Source organism: Lithobates pipiens, unplaced genomic scaffold (assembly GCF_037356315.1).
Source record: "Lithobates pipiens isolate NorthernLeopardFrog02 unplaced genomic scaffold, aLitPip1_a1.2 Scaffold_18, whole genome shotgun sequence".
In the NCBI taxonomy this organism is placed as follows: Eukaryota; Metazoa; Chordata; class Amphibia; order Anura; family Ranidae; genus Lithobates; species Lithobates pipiens.
The window spans coordinates 581,270,113-581,289,593 of NW_027507758.1; the positions used below are offsets into that span (position 1 = coordinate 581,270,113).

General features: G+C 43.7%; 1 protein-coding gene across 6 annotated transcripts in view; it reads right to left on the bottom strand.

The window, feature by feature from the left end:
- MAPRE3 (microtubule associated protein RP/EB family member 3) overlaps nucleotides 1-19,481 on the bottom strand; it is a 170,416-nt gene that overhangs the window by 42,881 nt on the left and 108,054 nt on the right. Inside the window, exon 1 of one of the 6 annotated variants that reach the window (XR_013276970.1) lies at nucleotides 17,611-17,760. The exons of 4 other annotated variants lie outside the window; for them this stretch is intronic. Coding sequence is in view for 1 of the 2 variants with exons in the window: in XM_077489101.1 (XP_077345227.1) it covers nucleotides 17,611-17,711 (101 nt within the window). In the remaining variant the exon portion in view is untranslated. Of the gene's footprint in view, nucleotides 1-17,610; nucleotides 17,761-19,481 lie in introns of those variants that run through there. One more of the 6 variants, XM_077489101.1, reaches the window with a different exon arrangement.

Here is a 19,481-nt window from a genome sequence, read left to right on the forward strand (position 1 = left end):
GTTCCTTACATGGGTTGTCAGTGAGAAGAATGTTCTTTAAATTGGTGGTCAGCAAGAAGGATGTTCCTTACATTGGTGGTCAGTGAGAAGAATGTTTCTTACATTGGTGGTCAGTGAGAAGAATGCTCCTTGCCTTGGTGGTCAGTGAGAAGAATGTTCTTTACATTGGTGGTCAGTGAGAAGAATGTTTCTTACATTGGTGGTCAGTGAGAAGAATGTTCCTTAAATTGGTGGTCAGCAAGAAGAATGTTTCTTACATTGGTGGTCAGTGAGAAGAATGTTCCTTACATTGGTGGTCAGTGAGAAGAATGTTCCTTACATTGGTGGTCAGTGAGAAGAATGTTCCTTACATTGGTGGTCGGTGAGAAGAATGTTCCATACAATGGTGGTCAGTGAGAGGAATGTTCCTTACATTGGTGGCCAATGAGAACAATGTTCCAAACGTTGGCGGCCAGTGAGAAGAATGTTTATTAAATTGGTGGTCAGTGAGAAGAATGTTCCTTAAATTGGTGGTCAGTGAGAAAAATGTTCCTTACATTGGTGGTTAGTGGAAAGATTGTTCCCTACATTGGTGGTCAGTGAGAAGAATGCTCCTTACATTGGTAGTCACTGAGAAGAATATTTCTTACGTTGGTGATTAGTGAGAAGAAGGTTGCTTACATTGGGGGTCAAAAAGAATAATGTTCCTTACATGGGTTGTCAGTGAGAAGAATGTTCTTTAAATTGGTGGTCAGCAAGAAGGATGTTCCTTACATTGGTGGTCAGTGAGAAGAATGTTTCTTACATTGGTGGTCAGTGAGAAGAATGCTCCTTGCCTTGGTGGTCAGTGAGAAGAATGTTCTTTACATTGGTGGTCAGTGAGAAGAATGTTTCTTACATTGGTGGTCAGTGAGAAGAATGTTCCTTAAATTGGTGGTCAGCAAGAAGAATGTTTCTTACATTGGTGGTCAGTGAGAAGAATGTTCCTTACATTGGTGGTCAGTGAGAAGAATGTTCCTTACATTGGTGGTCAGTGAGAAGAATGTTCCTTACATTGGTGGTCGGTGAGAAGAATGTTCCATACAATGGTGGTCAGTGAGAGGAATGTTCCTTACATTGGTGGCCAATGAGAACAATGTTCCAAACATTGGCGGCCAGTGAGAAGAATGTTTATTAAATTGGTGGTCAGTGAGAAGAATGTTCCTTAAATTGGTGGTCTGTGAGAAGAATGTTCCATACAATGGTGGTCAGTGAGAGGAATGTTCCTTACATTGGTAGCCCTTGAGAAGAATGTTCCAAACATTGGCGGCCAGTGAGAAGAATGTTTATTAAATTGGTGATCAGTGAGAAGAATGTTCCTTAAATTGGTGGTCAGTGAGAAAAATGTTCCTTACATTGGTGGTTAGTGGAAAGATTGTTCCCTACATTGGTGGTCAGTGAGAAGAATGCTCCTTACATTGGTAGTCACTGAGAAGAATATTTCTTACGTTGGTGATTAGTGAGAAGAAGGTTGCTTACATTGGGGGTCAAAAAGAATAATGTTCCTTACATGGGTTGTCAGTGAGAAGAATGTTCTTTAAATTGGTGGTCAGCAAGAAGGATGTTTCTTACATTGGTGGTCAGTGAGAAGAATGTTCCTTAAATTGGTGGTCAGCAAGAAGAATGTTTCTTACATTGGTGGTCAGTGAGAAGAATGTTTCTTACATTGGTGGTCAGTGAGAAGAATGTTTCTTACATTGGTGGTCAGTGAGAAGAATGTTCCTTACATTGGTGGTCGGTGAGAAGAATGTTCCTTACATTGGTGGTCGGTGAGAAGAATGTTCCATACAATGGTGGTCAGTGAGAGGAATTTTCCTTACTTTGGTGGCCAATGAGAACAATGTTCCAAACATTGGCGGCAAGTGAGAAGAATGTTTATTAAATTGGTGGTCAGTGAGAAGAATGTTCCTTACATTGGTGGTCAGTGAGAAGAATGTTCCATACAATGGTGGTCAGTGAGAGGAATGTTCCTTACATTGGTGGTCGGTGAGAAGAATGTTCCTTACATTGGTGGTCGGTGAGAAGAATGTTCCATACAATGGTGGTCAGTGAGAGGAATTTTCCTTACATTGGTGGCCAATGAGAACAATGTTCCAAACATTGGCGGCCAGTGAGAAGAATGTTTATTAAATTGGTGGTCAGTGAGAAGAATGTTCCTTACATTGGTGGTCAGTGAGAAGAATGTTCCATACAATGGTGGTCAGTGAGAGGAATGTTCCTTACATTGGTAGCCCTTGAGAAGAATGTTCCAAACATTGGTGGTCAGTGAGAAGAATGTTCCATACAATGGTGGTCAGTGAGAAGAATGTTCCATACAATGGTGGTCAGTGAGAGGAATGTTCCTTACATTGGTAGCCCTTGAGAAGAATGTTCCAAACATTGGCGGCCAGTGAGAAGAATGTTCCTTACATTGGTGGTCAGTGAGAGGAATGTTCCTTACATTGGTGGCCAGTGAGAAGAATGTTCCTTACATTGGTGGTCAGTGAGAGGAATGTTCCTTACATTGGTGGCCAGTGAGAAGAATGTTCCTTACATTGGTGGCCAGTGAGAAGAATGTTCCTTACATTGGTGGCCAGTGAAAGGAATGTTCCCTAGATTGGCGGTCAGTGAGAAGAATGTTCCTTACATTGGTGGTTACTGAGAAGAATGTTCCTGACATTGGTGGTTACTAAGAAGAATGTTCCTTAAATTGGCGGTCAGTGGGGAGAATGTTCCTGCTTGCATTTCACATCAGCCATGATCTGCCTAAATTGCCTAGAGAGGCACAGAGACCCACTGATGAAGTCAGATGAGCGGGGTTGGAAACAAAGAAGCAGGAAAGGCAAAATATAGCATATATAAAACTTCAGCTTTAAAGAGTAACTCTACATTCATGACAAATCTGATAGGTGTAGGAAGCCTAAAGCTGGCCATACACTAGAAGAATTTTGTTTAAAAACTTGGAAAAAAAAGGACCGTTCAAACCGTTAGTGAGGTCAAATCTACATTGGTTTTCAGCTGCAGTGACTAAATTCGAAAGAGCAGGATAGAATTTTTTTTAAACAAATGAATTTTTAATAAGTATGTGATTTCCCAAATCTAATGTTGAAAGCAAAAAATTTTTGAAAAGTACTTTGGAACAACATCCATCAAGTCATCGAATGTAGAGTGAGAATTTCCACATGAATGTTCCTTCATGAATTTACTAGTATATGAGCAGCTTTTAGTATCCTGTGTGTCGGAGTGTAGAAGTCATAGTGCTGGATAAAGAGAGTGCACTGATGCTGCGTGCTGATGCTGTAACGGTTAAGCGGTCACAGTGAACATCTGTCCGTCGCTCCGCAGCACTCTCACCATTAATCCTCACAATTTTATTTTATGGTTTTCTGCTAAATAAATCCTGCCAGAGGCAATCGTGTTATCCTGAGCTCTCCCTGACCCACTTCCCTCCTGACACAACGCTGAGCTAACACTGCGTCTTTCATCAGAGACCAACCTCAAATACCCCTGTGTGCCCCATCCCCCCCATCGTAATGCTGAAGATCCCCAAACTGGGCTGAACAATACAACCCCAATTTTAAAAAAAAGAAAAAAAAAACCCTGCAAGGCAATGGCATAATGCGTGTTAGTATGCATCGTATACTACGGTAGCACATTATAAAAATACTCACCCTGGAACAAAGCTCTCCAGAGTCACCGCTGAGAGGGCTGACCTGTCTGCCTTCCAGGTTTGCGATCTTCGATTGGCTGGCGCCGCAATGATGTCACTCCAGCGCATGCACGCAGGAGCTGCCGTTTCCAGCACTGGCTCTGCAGGCCCAGCAATGTAAGCCGGACCTTCAGAGCGCATGTACCAATGATGTCATCGGCTGCATGCACTCTGAATATCTCCTAAACCAGTGATTCTAAAACAGGGTTCCGTGGAACCCTAGGGTTCCTCCAGAGGTTGCTAGAGGTTCCTTCAGCGTTGGGAAATTTCTGCCTCTCAGATAAGTTCCCACCGACACCATTGATCTTTTTAGCTCTCTGTAAGGAGGTAATTCTTCCCAATGACCACAAGTGTGAGGACCTTTCTTCCCACTGACCATCACACTAATGTATCATGAGTTGTAGATTTCAAATTTTTAGCAGGGGTTCCCTGAGACCGGAGAACTATTTCAAGGGTTCCTCTGTGTTGAAAAGGTGGAGAGAGGCTGTCCTAAACTGTGCAAGTTTAGGAGATATTCACAGTACCTACAGGCAAGCCTTATTGTAGGCTTACCTGTAGGTACAAGTGGTAGTACAGAGTTTACTACCACTTTAAGAAAATAAATAAGGTAATTTTAAAAATGATGGCAGCAACATGTCTCAAAAAAGTTGGGACAAGTCAGCAAAACGTTAGCAAAGTATTATTAACCAGCAAGAGCTGCAAAAACATACTAATTAGGTTAACTGGCAACAGGTCCGTGCCATTATTGGGTATAAAACGAGCATCTAGACAGACTCAGAGTGTCTCAGAAGTAAAGAAGGGCAGAGGTGCACCAATCTGTGAAAAAGTGCGTCTATAATTGTCGAACAATTTCAAAATAATTTTCTTCAATGTAAAATTACAAAGACTTTAAATATATTATCTACAGTACATAATATCGGCCAACGGTTCTGAGAATCTGGAGAAACCTATGTGCACAAGGCTGACTGAATATTGGGTTATATTTGGACCCTCAGATGGGACTGCATTAAAACAGGCATAACATCACTGCATGGGCTCAGGAATACATCCAAAAATCACTGTTTGTGAACACAGTTTACCATGCCATACAAAAATGCATGGTAAAGCTCTATTATAAAAAGGAGAAGCCATAGCTGAACACGATCCAGAAACGCTGCGATTATCTATGGGCCAAAGCTCAATTAAAATGGTCTGTTGCAAAGTGGAAAACTGTTCTGTGGGCAGACTAATCAAAATTTCACATCCTTTTTGGCAACCATGAGCGTCACATCTTCGGGCTAAAGAGGAGAAAGACTTTTTGGCTTGTTATCAGCACTCAGTTTAAAAGCCTGCAACTCTGATGGTATGAAGGTCTGTTTGCAAATCTGGAATGGGCAGTTTGCAAATCTGGAAAGGTACCATCAATGCTGAAAGATTTATCCAGAGTCCTCTGCATGTTAGACAACAACAGAAAATTGGGGGGCGAATTTTCCAGGAGCTGAGGGACTTTTTTCAAGTTAATTAATGGTTTGGACATCTGAGTGCTGAAGACCAATTTTAATATCTCTGTACAGCGCTGTGGAATATGTCAGAGCTATATACATGTATAATAATAGTGTGTGTGACTGTGGTGGGTACATTAGAATGTAAGCTCTTCTGGTGCATAAACTGAAGTGACTGTCTCAGTGTTCTCTGTACAGCACTGTGGTATATGTCAGAGCTATATTAATGTATAATAGTGTGTGACTGTGGTGGGACATTAGAGTGTAAATTTTTGTTTATTAAAAAATCATACAAACATACAGCTTATTAATAAAAACATATTTAAATAAAAAGAAACAACAACTAAACAAAAACAAGCGTTCTTACATCAGCAAGTAAAGAAAATTTCCTGACAAGATAACATAGAAAGAAACATATTTAACCACATGCCGACCGGGCCATAGCCAAAAGACGGCTACAGCATGGTCGGCTTATTCTGGGTGAACGTCTGTGGGACATCCTTACAGAATCACGCTCCCAAGCGCCCCTGGGAATATCCGTGACCGCCGGGGGACCCGGCGCATCACGGATCACAGTAAATGCCCGCTGATAGTGGCCGTTTACCATGTCATCGCTCCGTCAAATGACGGAGCATCACTTGTAAACCAACCGGCGTCATGTCATGACACCAGTTCCTCCCTCCCCTCCCTGTACTGATCGGTACAGTGTGAGAGGAGAGGGGAGAGATCGTTTTCATCACGGTGGGCACTACAGATCTAGCCCACAGCACTGCTCAGTGCCCATATTCTGCCAGTACTCTGCAATACTCTGGAAATACTCGCCAATACTCTGCCAATACTCTGCAATAAATTTTAACAGAAAGAAATAATTTTTTTACCAAATTGACTTATAGTGCAAAAATTTTTTTTAAAAACAGCGGTGATTAAATACCACCAAAAGAAAGCTCTATTTGTGTGAACAAAAGGACAAAAATTTCATATGGGTACAGTTTTGCATGACTGAGTAATTGTCATTCAAATTGTGAGAGCACCGAAAGCTGAAAATTGGTCTGGTTAGAAAGGGGGTTTAAGTGTCCAGTGGTCAAGAAGTTAATGACAACAAAAAAGAGACTACAAACCCAGAGCCTCGACTTAAACACAATCCAGGCTAAGAAACATTTTAAGATTTAATCGCCATCAGGATGCAATTCCAAAACCCCCCCATTAACCCCTCCCCCCACATCATTCATTCCGACTTCCACATCATTCACCTTGTATTCTGCACCAGCCACTCTCATTCTCTTACCACCTCCCCTCACCCCCACCCAATTCATCACTCACTCCACCCCTCGATGTCTGCTGACCTTCAGCCACACTTTGGCCATACTGAGGAGGAGGGGTTGGCACCACCATACACACTGGTCCAGCACCCTCCACTGCCTTCACTACACTAGGAGAAACAATAGGTGCAGACACAGACTTGACAACCACACTTTCTGACACTGACTAGGTAACCACAGACTGGGGGGACACTGACACCACAGAGGGCCTCACAGACACAGATTCTAATGGGACAGAGACACTAGGATTCCCTGTGTTGTAGAATCTCATATTATGTATTTAATATTATTCACATTGATTTGCATATGTTTTATTGATAATATAATTATTGTTATTATTATTGTATAGTAGTGCTCTTATCAATACTATTGTTATATAGCAAAACAATAATTATTAATTTTTATTAATGTATAAATATAGAGAAAGTTTTAAATGCTGAACTTTAGATGACCTCTCTGCTTCTTTCTCATACTTTTTATAAGATAGTTTACTGGGTGAAAGTTCATTAGAATAGATTTAAGTTATATAGAACTGTCCCAAGTCTTTGAAATACATATAAATCAAACAGATACGATAACAAAACAGGTGATTAAAATAACTATGTGGAATACGGGAAAGTTATGTACAGAACATTAAAGCGGGATTCCACCCTAAAGTGGAACCTCCGCTGATCGGATCCCTCCCCCCCTCCGGTGTCACAATTGACACCTTTCAGGGGGGAGGGGGGTGGAGATACCTGTCAAAGACAGGTATTTTCACCCACTTCCGGGCATAGACTCCCGTGGGAGTCTACGCCATTTCCTGCCCTGCCGCGCTGTCTGCTGGGACACACACGGGTCCCAGTGACAGCGCGGAGATTTCCTATTGCGCGGCGCGGCTCGCGCATGCGCAGTAGGGAACTGGGAAGTGAAGCCGATTCGCTTCACTTCCTGATTCCCTCACCTAGAATGGTGACTGCAGCAGCCGAGAGATCGATCGGCCTCGGCTGCCGGCATCGCTGGAACCCGGGACAGGTGAGTGTCCATTTATTAAAAGTCAGCAGCTGTAGTATTTATAGCTGCTGGCTTTTAATATTTTTTTTTGGGTGGAATCCCTCTTTAAGTTTGACAGGGTCAAACAAAGGTCTGTTTGTGCCCTCATTAAAACTGTTAAAATACATACATATAACACATCTGGTAGGGTTATTGAAAGTTCATTCTCCCAAAAGTCATAAATCTGTAATTCTTGAACTTAGTTAAATCTTATCAAGATGAGGAGAGTTTGATAACACAATATCAATACCTATATCTAATATGCTTGCATTGTAAGAAACTGTAGAAATTAGACCTGTATCTTGTAATACTTTGAACATAAACCTGTATGTTATCAGCTGTTAATAAACCTGCATTGCTGAAGTTCTCCCTGGTTTGATACTTTAATATTCTAATTCACCTGGTACAACCTCCACCAACCCAGACTCAGTTCGGAAGAATTCCTCCACTAATTTAGGCTTATTGTGCAAAGCCTCAGGGTACTAGGTATAAGGGTGACCAACCTTATCATATAGGTTATATTAATGATGTTACAGTCCCTTGCCAAATGCCCCAGTTCTTGGTACAAAGGAAACTTCTGTTCTGGACAGAGGAGAAGTGTCCCTTGACTCCACATTTATGGCACACCTTAGGGTGACCAGGGTAGAAGATGGTAATTCTATCTCTACCAATAAAGGCAGAGGAGGACAAATGCTTGACCACATTCCCACACACACTCAACCTCATTGACACTGACCACCTGTCCAGATTCCTCTATCATCCAAAATCTTTTTTAACGGACACAAAGTTTCACCAAACCACCTCAACCAGACCCATAAATCCTCGGGGGGTATAGACCTCATTCCTACCTCATTCAGGATAGTCACATTCTTAATCAAGGGCTGATGTGAGACAACTTTGGGGACAAGCCCCTTCCAGTCCGGCTGGCCCCTAAATACATGCTCAAATCGCTCCCAAAACAGATCCAGCAATTCTGGATGCAAAAATGACAAATCATATTCATAGGAACCAGCTGGACTGATAAGAGCATAAATATCCTCTGCCTTAAATCCCATGGTTAGGATCTTATCCACAATCACCCTCTTGATAGGTAGAATATCTTCCCCTTCCCACCTGAGCTGTACCACATTCCTGTGTTTAATGGAAGGTGTGTAAGGTGAAAGTCACACAACTGGCTCCCTTCCACCTGCAGCATGATTTTGTCTCGACACAGCCTTAGCATAATTCCTAACTGGGACAGATGACACATTAATTGGCTGCATAGGAACCCCTTAAATCTGGTTTGGTAAATTACCAACCCCTTGATCCTCCCTCCTCCCCTCCAGCACAACAGTCCTGCTCACCATAGTGCCAGAAGTACCACAGTTACCAGCAGTCCCATCATCAAGTAAAGTATTACATTTGGAAAAAACACCAGCTGTTTCAGCGTTCATACAACCCTCCTGCTTTGCAGTTTCCATGTTCATGTGACATTCCTGCTCTACACTGTTATTGTCCATGTGGGACTCCTCGCAGCCAGCAGAAACTTCTCTGTCTGGATAAACGCCATCTCATCTTGCATTCCCTACCGATTGCAAGGATCTGTTGTCAAGTGCAATCTCAGGAAAGTCCTCGACACACTGAGAGAGATTTTCAGCAAGAACTCCTTTACCATGATCCTCCTCTGATGAGTCGGTGCCACTCAAGGGAGATTCCATTTCTGTAATAGCCTGCAGTAAACCGTCATTTTCCTCAACCTCCTCCTGAGATGACCCAGGCTGCTGGGGAGGGAGGGGGGCAAATACATGACAGATCCTGAGAAAGGGGTAGTACTGGGGCCACCATGTGAAGCCCCTTACTTACCCCCCATCCATACTGTCGCTGTTGGTACTTTCCTTCATCTGTTGGAATCTCTCCTCATTCTCACACTTTACTCTGAACACACTTCTGCTCTCCTTCAGAGAGGCAACCAACTTCTCCTGCTTTTTCAATGCCTCTTCCAGAGACTTTAGCTTGGAGACTTCCCTCTTAGTGTTTCCAGACTTACTGTGCAGGAAATTCTTTTTCCTGAGATCTCCTTTCATGACAGCAAGTTTCTGTTCCTCCTTAGCAACGTGGTGAAGTCTGTTCACCACTTTCTCCTGGAAGACTGGTAAGGACTCCTCTTGCATGGGGATAGGCCCAGGATCCATTTCAGCTTGAGCACATGGAGTAGGCATCAGTGCCTCTGGAGAGCCTCCACCTTTGTCTCCCCCCACCCATTGCATGGTGGTTGGGGGAGAAGCCTGCAGGACAGGCCCAGGCTTGATGTTTCCTCCAACTGAGAGCAAAGCAAAGTGCGCCAACAGCACCTTGCAAAACAGCACCACCTGGTGGAGAAGCTCCTCTGGTGCAGAGACTGATGTGACTGGCTCAGTGTTCTCTGTACAGCACTGTGGTATATGTCAGAGCTATATAAATGTATAATACTGTGTGACTGCGGTGGGACATTAGAGTGTAAACTCCTCTGCTGAAAAGACTTATGTGATTGATGCAGTGTTCTCTGAACAGCACTGTGGTATATGTCAGAGCTATATTAATGTATGATAGTGTGTGACCATAGTGGGACATTAAATTGTAAGCTCCTCTGCTGCAGACACTGATGTAATCAGTGCAGTGTTTTCTGTACAGCACTGTGATATATGTCAGAGCTTTATAAATGTATAATAATAGTGTGTGTGACTGTGGTGGGTACATTAGAATGTAAACTCTTCTGGTGCATAAACTGAAGTGACTGGCTCAGTGTTTTCTGTACAGCACTGTGGTATATGTCAGAGCTATATAAATGTATAATAATAGTGTGTGACTGTGGTGGGGACATTAGAATGTAAGCTCCTCTGGTGCATAAACGGAAGTGACTGGCTCAGTGTTCTGTGTACAGCACTGTGATATATGTCAGACTATATAAATGTATAATAGTGTGTGACTGTGGTGGAACATAAGAGTGTAAGCTCCTCTGGTGCATAAAATACCAAAGGTGGGTAGGAGGCACCATATTACAGGTAGTGGAGTCTCTTCCGTTTCTAGCTCTCTGAGCCCAGAGCTCTTTTTTAGACCAGAAAGGAATGCCATTAGTATCTCAGGCTACATTGTATTTGAAGTATGTGTTACATAAGAGCAAACAATTACATAACAGCGTTCTGCACCGACTCTTCTCCCCAGACGCTGAGAACAATTCTGAGTTAATGCTGCTGAATTACACTAAGCTACAACAGTGATTTTCTGCCTCTGTTCCCAATTGCTTTCTATTTCAAGGGCCAGAAACAACAAAATTAATTTTATATTAGGACCTACCTGATATAATCAATTTGTATCCAATGAGGTATGTCCATGCATTACATAGCTGCTGGTAGATTTAATGGTGGCCATACATAACTGATTGATTTATTTTCTGATCATTCTCTTATGATAGGAATAATCAATCTATAGCTGCCAATCCATTCGATCGATATGCCATACATGGGGACAGGGCCGCTGATAGGGGGGGCCCACCAGTCCCCCTGTAGGGGGCCCGGGCAGATAGGGGGCCCTGGACAGCAGAGGAAATCGGTGTGGTCGGACAGAGGGGCAAATAAAGAAGGATGCCCTGTGCGGCTCTCTGCAGCAGCTGAAAGCCAATTTCTCCCTCTCCTGCCAGCTTTTAGCTGCTACAAGGAGAGATACAGACACAGGGCATTGTTTCCTGTCATTTCTTCCCCCACAACAATCTCCCTCACTGTTCTGCCTGCTCTGCCCCCTGTCACTGTGCTGCTGCCCCATCCCCCCCCCCCCCCCCCCCGCAACGCTGACAGATTTCCTGTCCCTTAACAAATTATAAAAAAAAAGTTTAAAATTGTAAAATAAAATAATTTAAAAAATGTAAACATTGTTTTAAAAAATTATAAACAAAATGTTTAAAGAATGTAAACAAATATTTTTAAAAAGGGCTAATTCACACAGTATCACTTTAAGCTGCAGAGGCGGCGGATTCGGGTCTTTACCTGGCGTGGTCATGATGTGCTGCATCTACGGCAAAAATTCCTGGTGCACTTGGTACAACCACCTAATGCGACTCATTCAAGCTGATGCAATGCACGCGGTTGCAGCGTATTGGTGCAGCATTTATTGGGTTAAAACAGGCGACAAGGAAGCGTCACATGACCTTGTCACCACCGGTCAAACCACTTTCAAAAGCAGTCCGAATGTAGATTGACAGTGAGATTTCAGAGAAACAGTTTAGATACATGTCTTAAGTTAGCCATATGCCCCGTACACACGATCGGACATTGATCGGACATTCCGACAACAAAATCCATGGATTTTTTCCGACGGATGTTGGCTCAAACTTGTCTTGCATACACACGGTCACACAAAGTTGGTCGGAAATTGCTAACGTCAAGAATGCGGTGACGCACAACACGTAAAATTAAGTTCAATAGCCACTGCGGCTCTTCTGCTTGATTCTGAGCATGCGTGGAATTTTGTGCATCAGAATTGTGTACACACGATCGGAATTTCCAACGACGGATTTTGTTTTCGGAAAATTTGAGATCCAGATTTCAAATTTCGCGTGACGGAAATTCCAATGGAGCCTACACACGGTCAGAATTTCCAACAAAAAGGTCCCATCGAACATTTTCCGTCGGAAAATCTGACCGCGTGTACGGAGCATAAGAGGGGATTTCCCTTCACTTTGGGGAGATTTTCTCTCACGTCCTGTTTTGTCTCTGGGATAGGAGGTTGAGAAAAATCTCCCCAAAGGGACACAGGCAGCAATGAAAACCTCATCGGGGTTGAACACCCTTCCCACATTCCATCCAAAACCAACAACAAGAAGCTTGTCTTTCGATCTCCTTTCTGAGCTGCGGGTTTCCTGTACATAGAGTAGGAGGTTGCGGGTCTCCTTACCGACGCTGCTGCTGGAAAATGATCGCATCGCTGGAATTGGGTTACTCGTGTCTTATTTATGAAGAGGGATTTCAGCACTAGGTGATGATGGAAAGCAGCAAAGGATGGGGATTATGTAACACAATCCACACACTGACCCTGCTTCCTTCCATCTTATTATATAGCCAAGGCTTTCATGTCGTCTCCCACCTACAACCCCCTGATTTTCACCTCTCGGACACTATTGATTGTTCCCATAAAGTAGATTCGATAAAATCGATATATTGGATAAATAAATGCGACTTTCCCAGCACTTGGGACCATAAACATCAAATCATAAAAGCCATAAACATTTATTGACAGCATTATTTCTAAAGCTCATCATACACTATACAATCTCCTTTAAGGCTACTGTCAACTATGTAGTGTAAGGGCCTGTCTGATTGGATACTAATGAAATGGATTGTTTAGGTAGGTCCTTATATTACATAGTTTTGGTAAAGCCAGCCATACATGGATTAAAGCGTATTAAACCCACAACAGTAAAATCAGTCTGTATATGCAGTAAAGCATGTATGTTATACTCACTGTGGAATATAAGGGGTTAATCCTCTGCATTGTGTAAAAAGGCTGTTTGATTCTGTCTTCTCTGATGCTCCCCTTCTTCCACTGTCCCCAATCCATCTCCTGATAGAACAGAGCCTTGAGGGCACTCTGCACATGCTCAGTTTGGTGTGTATTGCTAGAGAGTTTTTCTTTTTTTCTGGGGGGGGGGTGCACGTTACAAAGTTACATAGTTGGTAAGGTTGAAAAAAGACACAACTCCATCAAGTCCAACTTGTGTGTGTGCTTTTTGTTTATCAATGTGCATGTGCATGTGATCAGCACAGGGCCAATCAGCACTGTCCAGACAGAGGATCAGGGGTCCTGCAACCTCATAGGACAGTCAGAGCAAAATGAAAACTCCTCCTACAAGCTTTAAGCAGACACTGATAGAAGTAACAAGACTGCTAGATACTGCTGATGAGAAAAGGTATTTAGACGTTTATATTTACTAAAATAATTACACTTCCATGTTCTGTGTGCCGTGGGAGACCAGATATAGTGAATGCAGGGTCCTGGTTTAGTAGCACTTTAAAATTAGGCCGGTCCTTGCTGAACCAGACGTATTTCGATCCATGCATAGGTGGGAGGTTTAAAGACGTGATCTACCAATTGGCTTCGGAACAACCATCCTATTGGGTTTTCCCTGCTTGATCAACTCTGCAGGCTACAGCGCTGATCAGTGTGTTCTGATGATGGGGAAGTCTCCTCACTGTTAGAATACAACAGCTCATCAGGAGTGTATGACTAGGGGAATCAAGTCAGCTTGTTTCATTCAACCCACTGGTTGAACAAAATAAATGGACTCATGTATGGGCTGCTTAAGTCTGAAGGAAAAAATGGGGGGAGGGTGGGACTTTGAATGAAGCATGTGTGGCGAGACCAAGGAAATACACATGGATATAAAAAGCATATTTATTTATTAAACAGCAGAAAAATGATATGTGGTAATGTATATAAACATTATAGCATATAGCACCATATACATGTAAGATACGAAAGCAGCATGGCACAGATACAGTAAATAGAGTATGACCATCCCAGATATGGAGGGCTCAATAAGGACACATAATGGAAATATGGTCTGATAGAGATAGAGACAGAGAGATAGAGATAGAGAGTATTATGATGCACCCAAAGAGCTTGACGCGTTTCGTGTATCAACCACTTCATCAGGAGAAATGCATCGAATTTCTAAAGAAAATATATACAAATAAATTACCAATATATTCCAATGTATGGACCAACCATATGGGAACATGGTTGGGGATGGCCATACTCTATTTACTGTATCTGTGCCATGCTGCTTTCATATCTTGCATGTATATGGTGCTATATGCTATAATGTTTATATACATTGCCATATGTCATTTTTTTCTGTTTAATAAATAAATATGTTTTTTATATCCATGTGTATTTCCTTGTTCTCGCCACACATGCCTCACTCAAAGTCCCACCCTCCCCCCATTTTTTTTATTTGATAGGGATGGAGGCGTACAGCTATCCTATCGTCTCATTCAAAGTCCCACTTTATTCCCCCCTTTTCATTAAGTCTGAAGAAGATTTACGCAGATTGTACAATCTGATTGTACAGAGTATGTGATATTGCCATGACCCTCGTCCCCTCTAACAATTGTACATATATATATTTTTTTAACTAATTTCTTTTATTTGTGCTGCAAAGCAGCAGTTCTAAGTTTCTTGCCTAGGCGAGAGTTACATTTTTTCCTCTGCCCCCTGTGCATGCGCAGATGTGCCACAGGGCTTTGAGTCCTGAGCGAGCCCTACAGCACAGCTGCGCACATGAGGGTATTCCTGGCCATCTGCACAGAACCGATTATTAGGAAAGTTCCAAACCTTTGCTGTCTTCGCGCATGCGCACAAAATGACCTGCGCATATTCAGATAAGCTGAGCGGATTTGCTAGGTGTTGGTGGCTTCAGGTGAGAGAGGGGGGAAGGGGCAACCTAAGGGCACGGACTGAAGGTGTTAAGCTAAAACAGCTAAAAATACACTGGTGGAGATTTACTAAAACTGCTGCACACAGAATCTATTACAGATGTGCAAAGAAACCAATCAGCTTCTAACTTCATCTTGTTCAATTAAGCTTTGACGATAAAACCTGGAAGCTGATTGGTTACTGTGCACAGCTGCATCAGATTCTATGTGCACAAATTCTATGTGCACCAATCCATTGATAATTTAATATTACTTTACCAAAACAATGCAAGAATGTGCACAACTCATTTTGTGGACAATGCCTGCTTCATCAGGATCAAACAATCAGCAAAACCCATAAGACTTTAATTAGTTATCTCTATACATATCTCTAGTGAATAACCAGCATTATATTTATTGATTATGGTGTTTGTTATCCACTATATATATATATATATATATATATATATATAGAGAGAGAGAGAGAGAGAGAGAGAGAGAGAGGGAGAAGTGACTACAATCATACTTGGTCCTGAAGAAGTGGAAATTGTCCCTGAAACGCGTACTGGTCTGCACACCCATGCTGCCACTGGGACATGAAGCTCAAGGCCACTAGATCTGGCTGCACAGCAATGACAATGCTGGGAGCCAATCCTACGAGCCCCCAATCGATGGTAGTTATCTTTGAGCTGTTGGCGCCAAGTCAGTCGAAGTTCTCCTTTCGGTGAATACAAATTTCCATATGAACATCAGGTCAGGCTCAGATTATATATGAGAAGAGACAAGGACAATTATTTTGCAGAACCCGATACTTTTACAGAACCTGATACCTGTAGATTTATCAAGTGGAAGATCCAAGTTATTCGATTTCAGTGACAAGATAGATAAAGTAGTATTAATATAGATGAAATGAATGGATTATTGAATCCACTCAGTGACATTTCACTCACAGGTGGAATTACTCTTTGACTTCTAAAATTTCTTAGAGACACCGCTGGCAGGATCTTCCCCTGTACTTCCTGGTTTTATTCCCACCCACCCTGGGATGCTTCTGCTCCTTCTGTTAAATTCTACATAATTTAACTTTCTAAACCAACAGGGATGGTAGGAACACCTTATAATGAGCACAGCAGGTGTACAGACCTGGGAACACAGTAGAGGGATGGTGGGAACCCCTCATAATGGGCAGAGCAGGTGTACAGATCAGGGAATCCAGCACAGGGATGGTGGGAACCCTCATAATGGACACAGTAGGTGTACAGCCCTGTGAACTGAGCACAAGGATGGTGGAAATCCCTCATAATGGGCACATCAGGTGTGCAGCCCTGGGAACTCAGCACAGGGATGGTGGGAACCCATCATAATGGGCATAGCAGGTGTGCAGACCTGGGAACTGAGGACAGGGATAGTGGGAACCTCTCATAGTGGGCATAGCAGGTGTGCAGACCAGGGAACTCAGCACAGCCCCAGGGATGGACGGAACCCTTCATAATGGGCACAGCAGGTGTACAGCCCCAGGAGCTCCCCACAGAGATGGTGGGAACCCCTCATAATGGGCACAGCAAGTGTACAGCCCCTGGAACTCCACAAAAGTATGGTGGGAACCCCTCATAATGGGGACAGCAGGTGTATAGACCTGGGAACTCAGCACAGGGATAGTGGGAATCCCTTTTAATGGGCACAGCAAGTGTGCAGACCTGGTAATGTAGTACTGGGATAGTGGAGATCCCTCATAATTGGTACAGCAGGTGTACATACCTGGGAACCCAGCACGGGATGGTGAGAACCCCTCATAATGGGCACAGCAGGTGTACAGAACTGAGAACTCCCCACATGGTTTGTAGGAACCCCTCATAATGGGCACAGCAGGTGTACAGAACTGAGAACTCCACACATGGTTTGTGGGAACCCCTCGTAATGGGCACAGCAGGTGTACAGAACTGAGAACTTCCCACATGGTTTGTAGGAACCCCTCCTAATGGGCACAGCAGGTGTAAGAAACTGAGAACTCCCCACATGGTTTGTGGGAACCCCTCGTAATGGGCACAGCAGGTGTACAGAACTGAGAACTCCACACATGGTTTGTGGGCCCCCTATATAATGGGTACAGCGGGTTTGCAGAACTGAGAACTCCATACAGGTTTGGAGGAAACTCTTCATAATGGGCACAGCAGGTATGAAGAATCAAAAACTCATAGCAGAGATCTCACCAACAGTTCCTGAGAGACAGAAAGCACTTTAACACTACAATTTCTACCAAACAAGAAAACGTAATTTTGGGTGGGCTGACCCTTTAAAAAAAATAACATTTGAAGAAGAACTGTTCATGAGCAACTGGCCAGAAAACAATCTGATTAGTCATGCTGGATAATCGGCACCCGTTGTCTCAGCATATCCTATTAGCCTAACATGCTGGGACTTGTAGTTCCTCATCAGTCATCAGGACACAACTACAGACAAAGGGGAGCTCTCCTGGTATCAGAGATGGTGGCCAGAAATCCGTATTTTAGCCCTCCTGTACCTTGCTCTCTTTATTCATCTCCTATTAATGAGGATCTCTCTGCAGAGATGGGGATCAGCTTAAACAGACACACAATACAGGTAACATGTCCAATGGGGACACCCTGCCCAGGCTGAGAGAGACCTACCTGTACCATCGCTCCTCCCTGACAACGTGCTTTCTGAAGGGGATAATTCGATGCTCCTCTGGGCTGCAGCGGCCTCGGGAGGGCAGGAGCGGGGAGGGCATTGGGTGTGGAGGAGGCTCAGCTGCAGTGTGCAGAGGATGGAGTACACAGACGTCTGGCTGAACTGTATACAGAGAGAGAAGAGAAAGCAGACTAGAGAGGAGGAGGGGCCCCAGCAACACACACTGACCGACTCTATGCCAGCCTGATGGCAGAATGCAAGGGTCCGCACTCTGTGCCAGCCTAATGGGAATGTACTACAGGTCTTCTCTAGGTGCCAGCCTGATAGCAGCATGTTACAGGTCTTCACTAGGTGCCAGCCTGATAGCAGCATGTTACAGGTCTTCACTAAGTGCCAGCCTGATAGAAGCATGTTACAGGTCTTCACTAGGTGCCAGCCTGATAGCAGAATATTACAGGTCTTCACTAAGTGCCAGCCTGATAGCAGCATGTTACAGGTCCTCACTCTGTGTCAGCCAGATAGCAGTATATTAGAGGTCCTCACTCTGTGCCAGCCTGTTGGCAGAACTCTATGGGTCACTTTGGGTCCTTACTCTGTGCCAGTCTGATAATAATATATTACATATCCTCTCTCTGTGCCAGCCAGATGTCAATTTACTACAGGTTTTCAATAGGTGTCAGTCTGATAGCAGCATATTACATGTCCTCACTCTGTGCCAGTCAGATGGCAGAATTCTATGAGTCACTATGGTTCCTCGCTTCCAGTCTGTTGGGAAAGCAGGACAGGTCTTCACTAGGTGCCAGCTTGATAGCAACATATTACAGGTCCCATCTTTTTGCAAGCCTGATAGCTGAATGCTATGGTTCCTCACTGCCAGCCTGATGGGGATGTACGACAAGTTTTCACTTTCCCAGCCTGATAGCAACATATTAAATGTCCTCACTCAGTGTCAACCTATTGACAGATTGCTAGGGGTCACTATGGGTCTTCAACGCAAGCCTGATGGGGATGCAGGCTTCAACAGGGAACAGGTCTCACTGTACCAGTCTGACAGCAACATATTACAGGTCCTCACTTTGTGGCAGTCTTATGGAAGAATGTTGTTGGTCCTCACCCTGTGCCAGACAAATGGAAATGTATAAAGGTATACACTACAGGTCTTTACTATGTGCCAGCTTTATAGGTATACAATACAAGTTTTTACTATGTGCCAAAACCAGCATTTAACCTGAGAACCCTCATAATGGGCACAGAACGTGCACCGACCTGGGAACTCTGCACAGAAATGGTAGAAACCCCTCATAATGGGCACAGCATGTATGGAAACCTGGGAATTCAGCACATGGATAGTGGGAACCTCTCATAATGGGCACAGGACATATGCAGTCCCGGGAACTCAGCACAGGGATGGTGGGAAACTGCCATTCCACTCCGTGAGAGGTTGCTAGTCCCTTTGCTCCTGTGCTTCCAGAGACCAGGGGCTAGAGTTACTCCTCTGCCACAGGAAGGATGCTGGATCCTGGGGAGGACCCTGGCGGGGGCCCCCTGGATAGGCCTCAACCTGTGGAAGATTCTGGGCCTGGCCCAAGGAAGGATGAATCTCTGTCTGCCTTTAGACGGAGGATTGTGGAAACACTGAAGCGGATTGAGAAGGAAGAGGAGAAGTTGGGAGCTTTGAAATCTGAATTTAAAAAGAAAAAGCAGATTTGTGCCAAAGTCTTCAGTAAGAAAAGACCGGCTCTGAGGCCTGAATTGAAGGACCTGGAACAAGCTCTGCGGAAGCAGAAGGAATTGGTGAGTTCTCTGAAGGAGAATAGTGGAGCATTTAAAGAGAAATATAAAAATGAGGAGCGATTTAACCAAATGAGGA